Source organism: Balaenoptera musculus, chromosome 3, assembly GCF_009873245.2.
Source record: "Balaenoptera musculus isolate JJ_BM4_2016_0621 chromosome 3, mBalMus1.pri.v3, whole genome shotgun sequence".
Taxonomy (NCBI): Eukaryota; Metazoa; Chordata; class Mammalia; order Artiodactyla; family Balaenopteridae; genus Balaenoptera; species Balaenoptera musculus.
In genome coordinates, this window is record NC_045787.1 from 50,738,353 (window position 1) to 50,756,754 (window position 18,402).

The 18,402-nt window shown below is 34.8% G+C and overlaps 1 protein-coding gene across 4 annotated transcripts in view; it reads right to left on the reverse strand.

Annotated features, from left to right (window-relative positions):
* Positions 1–15,074, reverse strand: part of ADAMTS6 (ADAM metallopeptidase with thrombospondin type 1 motif 6) — a 271,152-nt gene extending 256,078 nt beyond the window's left edge. For 3 of the 4 annotated variants that reach the window (XR_005019513.1, XM_036849413.1, XM_036849410.1), the window contains exons 1-3: positions 14,866–15,074; positions 7,561–7,935; positions 5,021–5,385 (exon numbers count right to left, since the gene is read on the reverse strand). Coding sequence is in view for 3 of the 4 variants with exons in the window: in XM_036849413.1 (XP_036705308.1) it covers positions 5,021–5,385; positions 7,561–7,657 (462 nt within the window). In the remaining variant the exon portion in view is untranslated. Of the gene's footprint in view, positions 1–5,020; positions 5,386–7,560; positions 7,936–14,038; positions 14,106–14,865 lie in introns of those variants that run through there. The other variant, XM_036849411.1, reaches the window with a different exon arrangement.
* Positions 15,075–18,402: the final 3,328 nt, after the last annotated feature.

The window sequence follows — 18,402 nt, forward strand, 5'->3', positions numbered from 1 at the left end:
TTATGTAGATGATTTCATTCCTTCTCGCCTATCAAACAATTCACTCCAGAAATTTCTCTTCTCTTTACACAACCATTCTCATTTTTATAAAACAAAATGATAAAGACTCCCACTTCTGCCTGCAGCAACTGATCATTTCTTGCTTTTCCTAAAGTCCTCAAAATAATTGTCTATATATTCTTTACTCTTCTCCCATTCCTTCTTAAACCTACTCGCATCAGGCTTTTGCCTCTTTTCCAAACCCCACTATGACTTCACCAAAACTGCTTTTGCCAAGGTCATCAATAACTTCTTCACTGTTAAATTCAATGATTGGTTTTCAGTCAGACTCTTATTTTGACTCAGCAGCATTTTTCCCTTGAAATACTTCCTTCTCTTAGCTTCTAGGATATTTGCCTGGTTTCCCTTCAACCTTCTTACTCCACTGTCCTTTGCTGTCCCCTCCACATCTTTCCGACCTCCCTAACCCCTTGAAGCACCCAAAGGCTCAGTCCTTAGACCTCTTATTTATTCTACATATACTCTCCCTTAAGCAATTTCATATAATCTCCTGGCTTTAAATGTCATTTATATTTATATAGATGACTCCCAAAATAACTTCATAACTCACATCTCTCTCCTGAACTCCAGGCTTGCATACCCCGCATCCTATACAATATCTCAAGTTTAACATGTCTAACTGAAGTTATGATATATACCACCCCCAAACCTACTCCTCCTACAACTTTTCCATCTCAGTTAATGTCTGAGTCTTTCTCATCTCATGTGATGGCTGCTATTTTCTTCTAGTTGCTCAGGCCCCAAGCTTGGAATCATCATTGAGTCTATCCTAACTGTGTCCTCTAAAACCTAACAACTGGCCCCCAAGTTTTCTTTCTAACCTCACCTTCCATTACTCTTCCTCTCTCTCACTTAGCTCTAGCCATGGTAGTCTTCTTGCTGTTCCTCAAACACTCTCATATCAGACCTCTGTACATGAAGATTTCCACCTGGAAATCTTATCCCTCAGATGTCAGTATTCCTTTCCTCATTCCTTTTAAGGTCTTTACTCAATATTTTTTCTACATTAGAACTTATCAGTATCCAACATATTATGATTTTTATTTATTTATCTTATTGTGTATCTCTTCCACTAGAATGCAAGCTATACGATAACAGGGATTCTTGTTTTGTTCACTGTTGTCCTCCTAGCACCTGGAACAGTGCCTGTTACATGGTAGGTACTTATAAGCACTTGGTGAATGGATGAATTAATAATGGAAAAAGTAGAGAAGCAACTATGAACGTAACTAAATGAACAGAAAGTCTAATGGGGTCATTGGTCTTTTTTAACTAGGTTTATAGTCTTTAGTATCTTAGAGAGATAGAAGAAAATCATTTTTCATCAAATAAGAACAAAATATGAAGAAAGAAACAATGCAGGAAAGATCTGTTGAAAATTAGAAATATGACTGCTATAATTTTTAAATCAATTAAAGAAAAAGAAAGCAAAAGTGGGAAAAGCTCATAGAACTCAGAACAGAAAAAAAAAAAGGGGAAAAGAGAGATAAGAGAAGCAGAAAACCAATTACAGAATGGGGTGGTGAGGGACAAGGAGATAAAATCACTAAGGAAATATTTTTTTAAATTTCTCTAAGTTGAAGGAGGGTCTTTAAATTGAAATCACCCATCAAATACAAAATAGGGGTCAGGAAAGAAGACCCACAGCTTACCACATTATTTATAAAATTCTTGAAACAGGAAGGATAAGGAGAAAAGCATATCATTTTGAAAAAAAAAAGTTTTTTTAAAGAAGAGGAAAAGAACAAGAAGCAGACTTCTATCTGCCACCCAAAATGTATCAATGCCAATTTTTTTTAGCTCTTTAAATCTTTTCCTAAGATATAAAACCATAGAGATAAATTTGATACCCCATATTTCCCTTTTCCAATTCTACCATCCATGGTTCTGAAGGAAAACTATATTTAAACCTAGAATTCTATATCCAACTAAATTATTAACCAAACATGAGGGTAACATAAAGTCACTTTCAAATAGGCAAGGACTCAGAAATTTTACTTCTCAGGCACCTTTTCTGAGGTAATTACTTGAAGATGTTCTCCAACAAAACCAGGATGTAAACTCAGAAAGAAGAAGATGTGGAACTAACCTAGGAAAAAAGAAATCCCAAGATGAGAGAAGTGTAATAGCTCAAGAAATTAATTAACCCATACACTCCAAGAAAAATGCCTCCAAAGAAGAATGGAATATATTCCAAGCAATAGGTATAAGGACTAAGGAACTGGATGAAACTGATCAGTTGGTAAAGAAATCATATTTTTTTTTCTCAATAAGACAAAATAAAAGTAACTAGAAACTCCAGAAAAACAAAACCTAAATAAGAAAGCCATGGTTCAAATATAAAGCAAACTAAAAAGTAACATTATTTTAAACAACTGATAGATTATAATGTTAGGAATTTTTTCCTTTGAGTGGTGCAAGTATTGTAAAACTGAAACTATGGGTAAGGAAGTATGATTAGAAAACACTAATGATCTCTATATTGAAAACTATTTTACATAGAACAATTAAAAACAGAATTGGTTAAAAGGGGCCTTAGAAAAGTGGGATTTTAGAAAAACTTGTTTACATATTCCATTTGATTAAAAATGTAACATGATATAAAATAAGAATGAAGGTGAGGGTTACTAAAACTGGTGGGTAAAAGTGAGATGAAGAATAGGATATTTACATAGTATCTGCTCACAAAGTATCTGCTCACAAATTCCTTATTAGTTGCCAAGGGGAAATAGTAACTTTAGTGGACAAACCTGGCAGACCACACCTAGATCGAGCAACATTGTAAAGCAACTATACTCCAATAAAAATTAACAACAACAACAAAAAAAGTGAGTCAACATGGACCATGCAGTTTCAATAGGAAGCAAAGTAAAACAGGTGTTAACGAATAGAAATAAGAGAGAATAAGACACACAGAAGGTCTCAATGAGGATAAAAAATAGATGAATGACACTCCACTATCCCCCTAAGTATAGAAAAGTTTCCATTTACAAACTTCTTCTCACTTTTCCCTCATCAACATCTTTCACCATTTCATCAGTAGTCATATATCAGCAATTCTCAACTGTTTCCAGAATTAAATTCTCTTCTAAATTTCAGAGCTATATTTCCCAAAAGCCAACTAGACATCTTTAACCTTTATTTCTTCAGATTCTTCACATTTACTATATCAGAATCACTTTCTTCATCTTCCTTTCTAATCCAACATTCCACTACCATTCCCTTTCTCTGCTAGTAAATTCATATACAGTCTCATCAAAAAGAGAAACCTCAATCAACTCCAATTACCTTCTCTCCTTCATCCCACACCCAGTTCAATGATATTTCAATTTTAAAAAGTATTATTAAATATCTACTATGTACTATATGCCAGCGAAGAAAAATTAATGACACAAATCCTATAAATTTTCTCACCAAAATGTGGTGCAAATTCTTTGTATCTTCTCCATTCCCAGTGCCATAGTCTTGCTATAGGCCTTCATTATCTCCTACATGATCTAACTCATCTTCATATTTCCAATTGCTCCTCTTCCCTCAAATCTCACAATGGAATTAGTTTTTTTCCCCTAAATCTCAAATCTGCTCATTTCATCACCCTGTTAAAATTATCAGTGGCATAATTAATGTTAATGCCAAATTTAAAGAGCTTGGTCAATGACTAGGAACAGTATTTTTCTATTGTACTTAACAGCAAATGTCATTTTAACACGTAAGAAGTTTTAAAACAGATTTATTTTGGATAATTTATCTTTATTCAAAAAGATAAATCTCTTTTGTATATAAAGCTTAACACTGCTTATAGAGAAAGAAGCTAGTGAGGAATGTGTTCAATGTGTCTATTTTATAGGAATTAAACCCAAATATTAAAATCCAAGTAATCATTTTGACTTATTAATAGTTAAAGAAAATAGATAATCTGAGCAAATTCTTATATATACCTATAGTAAAAATTTTTCTCCACTGGGTGGTTCTTAAAACTCCTTCTAAATTTAGAACTATTTAAACCCAACTCTAATTATGTAGTTGTTTATACTGAAGTAAAAATGAGGATATGGACATGATAGAGTAAGGAAGAAAAACAGCTTCTGAAAATGTGAGTTGAGCATCAAAATGTGTGTAATCTTTTAAACAGATAAAGCTTTAATGAAACATCTATACTAGCCTGAACAGGATAAAAGCAGTAAAGGAAGTGTGAACTAGAGGAAGTAGAAGTAGAAGAACATGCTTTGTTCTACAACCATTACTATGTGCCACCTTGAACTATGTATTTACCTTTAGACTAGAATGGACTCAAATGCCCAGGCTAGAACCTATACTCTTGAAATCCAATTTCTAAGTAAAATAAGATTTATTATCAATTTTCAGATAAATATAGGGAAAATTATTTCATAAAGAGACATTGATATAAAAGATTTTCCTTCAAGAACTTATAAACATAAGTAGGTCATAAGTAATTTTAAGCTATGTTGATTACCAGAGAAAGATAGTATAGAAAGAGACCTAAGGAGGCAATCTATGTCATGGTTTCCTGCCATAATATATATATACATACATACAATACCCTTAAGCTCCTCATAATGATTGAGTTTTTTTTATGCATTAAGGATATCTTATTTGAACAGAAAAATGTAACTCTAAAAGAAAACGTGAGGTTTCATTCATTCTTCTACTAATAATATAGGGCTTTAAAAATTGTTCTTACTTTGAAAAGTCAATGCAAACGTTATGAAAAAGATTATCAAAAGCAAAGGCAGCAGAAATAACAAAAAATTTTAGAATGTTACCTTCCCTAGATAAGCTGTATATATATATATATATATATATATATATATATATATATATATATATACACACACACACACACACATATATATGTATATATTTTATTAATCTGAAGAAAGACATTTATATTGTGAATTTATCTCCCCATCAGAAATTTAAAATTATAACATCTACTTACCAACCCAACACAGTTGCTTAAAGCCACTTTAGTTGTACTACGTTGATCTTGCAAGTATCCTGTGTAATGACAGTTGTCTAAAAAATCATGTTTCCACTGGGGTCCATCTCTCCCCCAATATTCTACTGTAAAATGTTTGGACACAAAATCTGTGTTGAGAGTCAAGTTTAGGTGAAAGTGCTTGCCATAGGCTGAAAGTTTAAAAAATAACTTAGATACTGCCTGTTGTGGATCGAAAGGGTCCATACTCCGTCTTCTCCTGGAGTGCTTATCATTCTTCACAGTAAAGCTGAGAAAAGCTCCATTTTGATCAACCCTTATTGGAATAGTTAGCTGGTAGTGTTCTAGATAAGTCAGGAATTCCTCTTTGTAATCACAAGGCAGAGAATCCAGAAAAAACACATGGAAGAAAAGAAAATTTAACAGAACAAAGAAGTAGCAGTATAAACAACAACTATATTGCTTAAAACTATGCATCATTATATGTGAGGTATGGACAAAAAATGTTATAGTAAACAAAAATGAAAGAGTAGAAGTTTAAAAATCTCAAAATGAATTAAGTTCCAAATATTCCATTCCTTAAAAAAAATTCTAAAATTATTTTGAAAGGCTATTTTTCTTTTTTAAATCTAATTTTAAAGACATGAATTCTAAAAGCTAAATTCTACAGTAAATACGAATATTTTATATTGAAACAAAAAACAGTGAAAAGTACACATATGTAAAAGAACAGAATTTCATTCAGATAAAATATGTTTATGAAAGTTATCCAGAAGAGTTTATATAGAATCTCTACAGTCTTGTAGAATTTTTTTTTTTTTTTTAATTATCAGTCACAATGTAAAATACAGCAGCCACTTTGGAAAACGGTCTGGCAGTTCCTCAAAAAGTTAAACACGGAACTACCACCTGACCCAGCAATTCCACTCTTAGGTATTTTTACAAGAGAAATGACAACGTACATCGACACAAAAACTTGTACATGAACGTTCATAGCAGCATTATTCATAATAGCCAAAAGGGGTAAATAACCCAAATGTCCATCAACTGATGAATGAATGAATGAATGAATAATACGTGGTATATTCATACAACAGATTATTCTACAACAGAAAGGAATGCAGTACTGATACATGGTATGACATGAATGTCTTCATAATCAAAGTTCATTATCTAATACTATAAAAACACTATGCTAAGTGAAAGGAACCAGTCACATATTATTCCATTTATATAAGTATACAGAATAGGCAAATCTCTGCGGGGAGAAATAGGTTAGAGGTTGCCTAGGGCTGGGGGTAAGTTGGTTTGGAGGGAACTGGGGAGTGACTGTTAATGATTTCAGAGTTTCTTTTTTGGGTAATGAAAATGTTCTAAAATTGATTGTGATGATAGTTGTACAACTCTGTGAATATACCATAAATCACTGAATTGTATACTTTAAATGGGTGATTACACGGTATGTATACTATATCAAAATAAAGTTGTTTAAAAATTATCAGATTGACAAAAAATTCAGAGGACTATTAAATATATTTTCCTCACTTAGGTGTACTAAATATTACCAATCTACCTTCTTAACCACATCTTCCTTTAGCTAAGTTTATCACTAAGGCAGAACCAAATGTCTTCAAATTGCTTCACTGTCTACACATGAAGTTCATCCACAAATATAAACTCCCATGAAACCATGACCAAATGGAAAAAAACTGAAAAATAATATTTATTTCACTTCTCATAAATAAGAGTTCATACTAAATGCTATGGCTTTGTTGATCTACTTTGAGAGCCACATTTTGTACATATGGACTTCTAATATATCAATCTATAATAGCCTTGAAAATCTGGCTCATCAGCACCAAAAAAATGAACTATACATTCATGGGAGGAGAATCCAATATGCTTTCAATAATTCCATAAGAATTGGACTGGTCCATGGAAAACAAAATGACCTTCACCCCTGGGACCTCTGTTAAGATCTTTTCTATGATATGAAGTTCAATTTTATGGATTAAAATTATAGGGACCTATGGGTTAGAATTTGAAAAGTTGAACTTCTTATAACTCTTACTCTTTTATCCAGCTTCCAGTCCTTATATCAGAATTCTTAAGTTTGGAAACATATTTTTCCACTAAGGGTCCATATTAGAAGGATCTTATATCAGAATTTGTCTGCTTTCTTGCTCTTTTACAAGAAAAACCTTTGGATTCCTTTTGAACATGACCTTGCCTGTAAATCCTGGCAATGAGTAACCCTATTAAAGTTTAGAATTCAGAAGAAGAGGCCTAGGTTTATCATCTTCTAAGAAAGACCAGTCAACTCTAAAATGCACTGGATATTAAATCCTAGCAGGACAAGTTAAACAGACTCTTTTAGAGTCATTAACATTTATGAAACTAGCACTGAATTGACACAGTAGGCCTCTGCTCCTACCAGTATACATCCCAAAGAAAACGTTCATCCAAGCTAAATATTCAGAATCTTTTCTTGTAAGATTAATAGCAACTTTTTTTGTCAGTTTCAAAAGCAGGAATCCTACCTTGAGAACTGTATGAAAGCCTGTGGTCACTATGAAATTCCGATGAAGCCATGACGAGGCTCAAAATCCAGGTCAACGCCTTCCACAAAATTTCCATAATTTAGAAAACTGGATGATTTTTTAGAGGGCTACCTATGTGCTAGAGAGTCAATACCATGCCAAAATCGAAGCATAACAATTTTATTTCTTTAATACTTCTTGCAGATTAGTTATTAGATGTTCCACTGTTTAACGGGTATTTTTTTCCAACATCCCGTACTTTCTTCTGTATCTGGATTCATTTTCTCAGTCCAAAATGAAAAAGATAATGATGGTAAAATTTTCATAAGCAGAGCATTAGGCTGATTAGTCACTAAAGTATGGCCATTTTTTAACCTAGAAAAAAAAAAATTTAAGTTAACTGAAAAATATTCTGAATGGACAGATCTATATTGCTGAATGCTTGCCAAAGGACATATACTACAAAATAACATAATTAAATCAAACCATTGTTGTCCTTTATAGTTTAAATAAACATTCACAAGACTAAATACCAAATTAGAAACCTAAATGGTTAGCAGGATAATGCCAAAGCTACTTAATAATCAAAGAAGGAACCTGAAGAGGATTATAAAAATTCTTTTTAAAACTTTGAAGATAACAATGTATGGGTATAGTGACTAACCTTTTGATAAAATAAAAACTAGGCTGACTTTACAAAGTTCATTTTGTGAAAGTGATAAACAGTATGTGATTGCATTCCTTAACATGCTTTTCAGTACACTGCTGTCCAGAGATTGATTTGTTGCTTTATGAGGCACCTATCTTTTTTTTCTTACAGAGTAGATCTACAAATACACAGTGGCATTAAGCAGCTGTCTGTGAAAACTCAGTCAGTAGCATAAACTAAACTTCTGAAAAGTTGAACCATATTTACTGTAACCCTTGACTTTATCTGGAAGTCTTTTATGACTCATAAAGCAACACATATGAGACAATTTAAACTATCTAGAATGTAACTGTAAAGAAAAGTAGTTCATTTTCTGAAAAGAATTTTTAAAAATTCAATTCAGGTATCACAACAGATTTCATGTCCTATCTCACGTACTTTTCTTTCGACTTACAACTTCAGAGTCCGTGAATTCACATTTTATACAGAACACTGACATACTTTGCTACCTAATTTCCCAGCACATAGCACTGTAGAATAAGAAAATAACAAAGGGACTAGAAACTAGCTCAGTAAAAGCACAAAAGTGACAAAAAAAGAGGAAAAACTACAAAGTAGTTTTAGAAGCCCAAGCAATACAGTTCGAGGTAGAGACAAATAGCCCTTATGTAGCTTAATAGTTCATATTGTGTATTACGACTGTGTTACAGCTGAATATCTGATATTCAAAATACTATGCCTGAGTCAGGAATAAAAGGTTAAATTACTTTTAATAATGTAATTTATTGTTATGACAGCGAAGTACACAAAAGATACTAGATTTTCATCCCAAAACCCTAATACATGGGATTATCATATAATAAATCCTTACATATTTGTTGATTGAAAAAAATGGATGAGTAAATGAATGAATTAATTAATAGTGATTAAAATAAAGTCAATTTAGGGATATTAAAGGATATTTAAGATTAACTGTAAAATTAACTTTTTTGGAATACTTCATTCCCTATAGTGCTAGAAATACTGTTATTACAACATATAAAACAACCACAACCATTTAAAGTTCCTTACATCTGTGTCTACAAGTTATTAAACTGCTAAACCTTGGAAAAACTAATTTATTAATCAACAACTGTTGTCTTACAATGTTTTAAAAATGATGTTATAACAACATGGGGATAAGAAAAGATTAAGACACAATCCTTGCCCTTTAGAAGCTCATAATCTAAGGAACAAAGAAAAAACTCAAGACAGACTGACATATGCCATAATAAAGTTATAAAAGGTATTAGAGAAGATCAGATGAGGGAGATGACTTCTGAGTCTGATGGGTGAAGGAAAGTTTATGAAAAAAAGTAACATTTCAGATAGGCTCTGGAAGATGAACAGAATTTCACAAGTCAAATTTCTGGGGGCAGTCATTACAAATTAAAGAAACAGAGTCTACAAAGTCTAGATGGAAAGAAAAAAATGGAAAATATTATTAGTAATAATAGTAAGTTTGGTTCCTATGCAGAAGACTAACAGGTAATAATATCTAGAAAGGTAGTTTAAGGTCAGGTCCAAAAATAAAGAGAACTTTAAATATATGTTACTTCTTTTAATATTCACAGCAATCTTGTAAAGTAGGTATTATTGCCCCTGTGTCAGGAAGATGGCCACAATGATCCTTCCTCCTAAAATCCATGCCCTTCTGTAACCCCCTTCCTTTGAGTAATTTGATCCTAACTAATATAATACCTCAAAGGTGAGGGGATGGCACTTCTATGATTAGATTACAAAAGATTCTGACTTCATCTTAACAGTAGACTCCCTTGTCGGGCTTTGATGAAACAAGCTGCCATATGGAGAGGCTCACATGGCAAGGAACTGAGAGCAGCCTTCAGATAACCACTGGCTAGGAAATGAGGCCCTCAATGCAATAGCTTGCAAGAAACTAAATCCTGAATATGTGAGCTTAGAAGCATATGCCTCCCCAATCAAGTGTTCTGTGGTGACCTTAGTCCTTGCCAACACCTTGACTGCAGCCTCGTGAGAGACTCTGAAGCACAAGATAGAGCTAAGCCATGCCCAGACTCCTGAACCACAGAAACTGTTAGTTAATAAATGTGTGTTGTTTTAAGCCACTAAGTTTATGGTGATATTTTTTGCACCAATTGATAACTAATACAGCTGCCAATTTACAGGTAAAGAAGTTGAAGCTCATAGTGGCCACATAGCTCGAAAACAGCAGAGCCCAGAGTCATACATAAGACTACCTGACTCTAAAGTCTAAATTCTTTCTATTATATCACGCTTCCATGTTTTTTTTTTCACGCTTCCATTTTAAGTCACTCTAACTTAAATATACAATAGCAGTTGCATACAACCAGTATCAAAATAGATATTCATAAATGATATGTTAATTAACATGAACTTTTAAGCAACTTGATACACAATAACTGTTTCATCTCAAAATTTCTTCTACAATGATTTAGGCAAAACAACAGGCACTATATGTCCTTTCTCAGGCAAAAATCTATAAAGAGATTAAATCACACCGTCATTCAATAACAGCACAGTTGACCCTTGAACAACATGTGAGCCAGGGGTACTGACCTTCTGCAAAAATCTGAATATTACCTACAGTTGGCCCTCTACACACATGGTTTCTCCATAATAGATTCAACCAATCAAGGATAGTGTATTACTGTAGTATTATTATTGAAAAAAATCCTTGTATATGTGGACTTGCAGTTCAAACCAGTGTTGTTCAAGGGTCAACGGTAAAGAAAACAATCCAGTTATCTTGATTCCCAACCTACTTATGTACAGTCTCCAGCTCCTTAACAGTTGCTTCATGAACATTTACTCTTCATTTTTTTTTTCAGATCACTTGAGTGTTTTGCATAAAAATGTCTGACATTAAGTGAGTCCCTCATATACTTTAATCTTCCTTTAAAGAGGAATATATAATTAACACATTCGAGTTAATTTCTAGTAGTGGTGACAGATTTGTACTGAATCACATTCATCCTTTTTTCCTATTTTCCTGGGCTCTGAAACTGACAAACTTACAATATAATTACCTGGGTTTAGGGAACAACTCTTTTATTCCCCTTGAGAAATTTCCTGCTCTTCACAGTTTTTTAACCTCCACTCTTACCATTACTAGCACTGTCCTATAAATGCCCAAGTTAAGTAAGCCAGTAGCCTTGAAGGAAAAGGTAGTATGTAACTACCTGGTCAAAAGTACACTAACACTTGATTTAAGGACCTGCAGTAAAAAGAGCACTGATGCATAATAGAAAGGGCAGGAGCTTTGAAGTTAAACAAACCAGAGCTACAGTCTTGGTTCCACCACTAGCTACAGTATCTGGCACATGGGCACTCAATAAATTTAAGTTTCTTTCTCCTTTCCCACTCCTTCCTTCCTTCCCCACATTTTTCAAGCCTCCAATGCCAGTGAGGAAACTTAACAATAAGTAAATGAGTGGGCTCAAGTTCAACTAAAATCAACAACAACTACCTGTCTAACCACTCTTAGTTACCTACACAATAAAAATGAACGGGTGAACCTACTTTCTGATACCTACTGAAGAAGTTAATCTGGATATCATAAACAAATATGTATAGGTACTAATGTATCCAGATATAGTTTCCAAAATTCAGATTGATATTAAAATAGTACATAATTACCCAGAAATCATAATGCATTAACTCCTTACATTGTACAGCAGAAGCATTAAGTTGTGGAAAGCACAAAGGTTTTGAGTCCTGTCTTGACTACAGGTTACTTAACTTTTATAGATGAGATGTTTCCTAGATTACACATGATGTAAAGTGTTCACATACTTCATTTTAATGGTTAAATAAATATTAGTCCCCTTCTCCTTGTTATCTGACTCATCACTTTTCAAAGGCCTTCCTTCAAAAATAGTTTCAAGTTCCTCCTTCCCTTAAATGTGGAATGGTTGGATATGATGATGGAATCAATCAACCAGATTGTATTGTCTTTTAGAGCAAACAGTAAAGAATTTAAGTCATGGTAACTGGGCTTACAACTATTTTAAATTTGAAAACAGAATCAAAACTTCCATTTTACATTTATTTCACATAGGTGTTTTTCCCTAAGACAAATGCACCAACCAGTAGAGTTAAGGGATCATTTAACAGCTTCCATGGATCAAAGCTACACTAAGTAGAAATAAGATCAGACAACTTGCACTTTAGTGATTCCCTCAGTAGTCTACCCTGGTTGAAGGGTACATAACTTGTCTTTTTCCTCTATCATCTTTACTTCCCACTCAAATGATCTAGGAGTAGCCAAGTAACAATTTCCTTTCATGAACTATCATTATGGAGCTAAAGAACATGTATAACACCCTTCTCGACTTCTTTCATTCATCTTAACTCTGGATATTTCTTTTAAAGCCGATTTCGTCTTCACAGAGGAAGCAACAATACTATGCTTCCTTCAGGTACTCAATTTTTATATGTGAAAATTAACTTTTCATCTCATTTTCCATTTATTCACTCAACAAATATTTATTGTCACCTACCATACGCCAAGGCTTGAAGTACAAAAGTTTCCAGATCAGTTATAAATTTTGCGAGATTGGTTTCCAAGGAAAGGTGCAGTTAAAGAGACTTAAAACTTACTAACAAGAAAAGCAAATAAGCCAAAAGCAAAAATACAAAATATTATTCTACAAAAATCAAGGCCCAAATTACATATAGTCCCAAACTGTTTTTTTCCAGATGGCAAGTTAAATATATGTTATCCGTATTATAACTTCTCTCCTGAAAAACAGAAACACCTTTTTCTCTTGACGTTAGCTCAAAATGTTGATAATCAACTATGCCCTTTGGTAGAACCAAGAGAGCCGTCCACTTCTTCCACCTTTTACTCTTCCCCCACCAAATGTTCCAAAGAATGTGATACTAACTCTCTTAATATGTTAACTCTCTTTATTCTCTCACGGAAGTCACACACAGGGTAAGATTTGGCATAGAGGCCCATCCACTAGTAGTAACTAATGGTTGCCAAGGCAATGAAGAGGAAGTGGTAAGAGTAGACAAGAGTAGGAATTAATCTTACACGTATTGGCCCAGTCATGAAAAATATTAAAGTATTTCAGGTCTTGAGGGTAGAGGTTTTTGCCCTTGAGAATCACAAAAATATTAATACCACAATACAGATTTCATTTGCCGCCATTTGTGAGAAATGAATGAAGTTGATTTGTTTGAAATCAACTTATTTGCCTCTATAGCTATTCCTTAAAAGCCCAAAACACCAATGATCACATATAAACACTAAATTAATATAAACCAGAACTGCAGCTACCACTTTGGTGAAACACAGGAAAACAATTATCTCTAAAATTAATTTTCTCAATTTCCTTTCCACTACACCAGTTTTATGTTACCTTTCTTTCCCTGTCATGAATTTTGAGAGCTATCATTCACACATCTAAGTTTCAGTCTAATCAACATAAGCTAAAAAAGGAAAGGAAAAAAAAATTTGTCCAAGAAATTTGAACCTAAAGGAATATGTTGGAAATCACACTCCAGTGTGTTTTTAAAAGTTCCAAGCAATAGTTCAGTTTCCCCTTTCCTCCCTCGTTCTGCACACCCTCGCCCACCCACCCCCATCCCACTTCACCCAGACAGAGGGTAACAGTCTGAGCTGCCCTGGTTGAGTTGATCCTAAAGTTAACATTCAGCAGCCCATTTCCAGACAGCAGCGCTAAATCTATTTGGATAAAACGCGTGTGACCCAGACAGTTGGCATTTGGCCCAAACGCGTTGCACCGGCAGCTCAAATAAAAACAAGAGTAAGAAACTCACTCTCTTGTTCCCTCTCAGTGCGCTTTCTCACTCTCTTGCTCTCTTTGCCTCCAGTACAACAAGGAAAGAAATTACCAAAGACAGGAATTGTAGTACACATTATCTGAAGGCAGCTTTCCAATAAACCCTCCAGCACAAACCCCTCCCCAATCTCTGAACTTTGATCCCATATACCATATATACAGACATACCCGATATTCAAGGCTCCGGAGGGTTATGAGTCTAGCACGTCCCAAGTGGCCAAAAGTAAATCAAAAACACACATTTCCATCTCTTTGATTAGCCTATTAAGAGCTTAACATATCTAGAGCATCGGGACTATAGCTAGCACATTAATTCTGCCCTCTGAGCCCAGGCATAAAATATGCACTTGTCTGACTACTTAAGACACTGACTTGAAACTATAAAATGCAGAAGGTTTTTCTTTAAGAAAACTGAAAATCAGATTAAAATACACATCATTATTACTTTCCCGATTACTACTTGGTGATTAAAGACCACAAAAATCATCATCAAGTCATACTTCACAAAACATGTCTATTTGTATAATAAACGTATATTTTTTTGCATCATAAAATATTTGCAAGACCCAGAATTCTCCAACCCCCGACTAGTCTGGAGTTAAAAGATTTCTATCTGTAAAATGAGTTCAGTCAAGCTCACTCATTGCCATTAAAAAAAAAAAAAAAAAAAAGAAAAAAAAAGAAAAAAAAAACCACACAGAAAAAAGTTTCCTACGCGTTATTCGGAAGACAAGCAAAGCACAAGTTTTAATTTAAAAAAAAAAAAAAAAAAGGTTTCATTGAATATTGTGAAGTCTTCCTTACCGTTTTCATCTTCAAATTCTGATAAAAAGTAAGTTTCAAACAATAGAGATTGCACTGGACGACTCACGTACTCCCTCTCCTCTTTTTTTTTTTCTGCCCCCCTTTGCAAAGCCACAGCAGTGAGTTAGTTATTCTGCAGCCAGAATAAAACCCTATAGTCTGGCTAACCCGGGTTTTAGAGAACGGACTTTCCGATTTGGCAGAAAAAGAGATGCCTTCAATACATCCAGGCTATCATCCTGAGATGCTGCCTTTGCAAACCCCCTTTCTCTCCCGTACCCCCTCCCTCCAAAAAAAAAGGGGGGGGGAAGAAAAAAAAGAAAGGAAGGAAGGGAAAAAAAAGACTTATTGGGGGTGGAAGTGGTGCCCTCTCTTCCTGGACAGCTTAGTGCCTTTGCTATGCAAATAACATGTGAAGAGCATCAAAAGGTATCAGGAGAAAAGAAGACAAGAGGAGCAGGAAGGGCAGCAAAGTTTTGTTGAAGTAGCCCTAGATCTCACTACCGGCCCCCAGCCAACTTGAATTGCAGCAGTAGAAAATTTTGGCAGCTTTTCCTCGGAGGCAGAGCACACTGACGTCAGTCTGCAGATGTGCCGGGCTGCGTCGGGTGCGCATGTGTCCTGGGTCGTCACGTGGAGGGGGAGGGGAGGTAGAGGTACAATCGGGGTAACCAACTACCAGCCATTCAGAAGGGTTTAGACAATGTCAACTTTTCCACCCTGTGAATGAGAGAAATTCTGGCCCTTCTAACCTCAATCCCCTTCCCCACTCCGCCTCTTTTCCTCCTCCTCCTCTAACCTCTTTTAGAAATTCTAGCCTGGTTTGTGATTAGTTGTTTCTTGGAAGAGGGAAGGGGGAGGGAGGATGAATGGCTTTAGATGAACTAATGTCACTGTTAAGATCTGTAGTGCCCGTCTCCGTGTATTATTTTTAAAGTCCACGCAACAGTAATGTTAAAAGTTGCACATAAACTGTGTCTTTGAGGAAACTATAGTAAACTCAATCAGTGTCAGATTTCAAGACTCGGTAGCTACATGTGCACAAAATGCCTTTTTTTGTTTGTTTGTTTGTTTTCTAATATACCTCAACAAGTAAAATTGCCACCAAAAGGGAAAGTAGACTAAAATAAACTAAGACCAGCATACTTTCCATCTGATTACTGACTTCAGGTTATGCGGGGCTTTAGAAGAAAAAAAAAAAAAGTAGAAGGAGAAGTGGGGGAGGAGGGGGGGCGGGGGAAGAGAGAGAAGCTTGCATTATTTCCAGATGAGGGTGAGACTGGATGGTGTTTTAAAGTGCAACCGGGGAAAGCTACAAGTGGAGTGTATTTTTTTTTTTAATACAGTATATTGAATGAAATTTCAATGACTGCCCAAATGAAAATAAATCCTAACTCAGACCCCAAGGGTGGGGGGTGGGGCAGGAACCCTGCTACTATCTCAAGATAAACAAACAAAACCTCAAAACTGGTTTTTCAAGCTTCCCAATCCAACCCCCTCCCCCCCAGCTCCATACACACCAGCTGCCAGTCCATACTTTAAGGATAAAACACGGCTACTACGTAGCACTTTCACTTTCATTTGCTGGGAGAAAGCTACTAGCATTAAACTGTGGGGAAATGCCCAAATATGTTTTCCATGTCCTAAGCAAGCAAACAAAGTCTGGCACACAAATCGGAAACAGGAAAAAATGTGAAAATAGCTCAGGACAAATGTTGCCTTTCAGCGGTGTAATCTGCTGCATCATTTATCTGCCTCTACGGTTGAGAGTAGGGTAGGGAGAGGTTTAAGAGTTTCCGAGGGGGGCGCGGGGGGGAGGGGCTCGGAATTGACGCCTTGAAATTCCAGCAGTTAAAGCCAAGTCAATTTCCGATGGCCAGAACCAGAAAGGGGAATTGGACCGGAGGGAAGGGGACAGGGAGGAGGACCTTTCTGAATACCAGCTCTTAAGTTTCAAGCTTCTGTTAACATTATTGCTCATTTGATTTTTTTTTTTCTTCCTACACCGGAGGTAGTAGGTGTAATTCTTCTGGTGAATACATGAATAGTTGGCTAAAAGAAGGCATGAATCAGACTGAGAACATCCAAGAATACAGTTATTTCCATTCTTCTTTGAGGACTGAAAGGGGAAAGCATCTGTCCACAGTCAATAGTCCTCACCTTGACCTTAATCTGTAGTATCTAGCTCAATTCCATTTAAAATGTAGAAATATGACCTGTGGTTGGAATTGACAGTTTTAAATAAAGGTGATTCACATGGAGAGATATGGATATAGATATATAGATATAGATATTTGCATTAAAATACACAAGATGGCTAATCTCATAGCAATAATTGTAAATACTAAAAATAAGGGTGGGCACAGAGCTGGTTTGATGCTAATCAAACCACCCTTTAAATGGTTGTTGAAACTTACCCTTAATTTTTCAAAAACTGGTAGTAGATAGACACAACCAGCAGAGAAAACTAAAATTAAAGTGTGAGTAGTAATCATCTGTATAAGCTGACTGAAAAGTTTTTACTCTCAACTAAGACAAACTACCTTAGGAAGTAGCAGCATTGTAAAGGAAAGGAGCTTATTCAATGAGAAGTGGACTTTGGCTAATTACTTATTCAGAGAGTGCCATCCTGCGTCTAAACAGAGTAATGAAAAATTTCCAAGAGATTCCTTTTCTCCAAATGACTAAATCAAAAAAACTATGATATGAGTAAGGGTGAAAAATTATCAGCATGAGAAATGATGAATTCTCAATTTAACTTTGTATGTGTGCACATGTGTGTGTGTGAGTGTACATTTTAACTGCATTACAGAAAATTCAAACACATTCAAAAGTAGAAAAATAGTACAATGAATCCCAATGTATCCATTATCCAGTTTCAATAAGTGTCAAACCAGGCCAGCTTTTCCCCGTTACTTGTTCCACCCCACTGGATTACCTTAAAGCCAATGTCAGATAACATTTTGTTGCATCCATTAAATATTTACCTGTATTTCTAAAATATAAGGACTAAAAAAATAACCACTACTATACCACTATGACTCTTAAAACAATAATAATTCCTTAATTTTGTCAAATATTAGATTTCCTCAATTGCAAATAAAGGCTTAAAAAAACTATTTTTATTGGAATCAGTATCTATGCATTGCATTAGGTTGATCTACCTCTTATGTCTTTAAAAACTTTTTATTGAAGTAGAATATTCATAAAGAAAAGTACATAAATATATAACTTGATGAAAAGTGTTGTGTAATGAATTTTCACAAACAGAACCTGCCCATGTATCCGTCTAACTCAATCTATTGGTTCCTCCTCGTTTTTTATCTTGCAGTACAAATGCTATATTAATATCTTGCCATCCTAATATTATATACAGCACTTCCGTTAGCATGGAAGTGTTTTAGTGCACTACACAGGCATTATTTCTTAGTTGAATTATATGAAACAAATTTAAATCAAACCCTGAATGAATTTAAGTTGCAATAGAAATTCTTTGAAAAAATTTTCCTCCAGCTTTCCTTCTCATTCTCTGTTTAA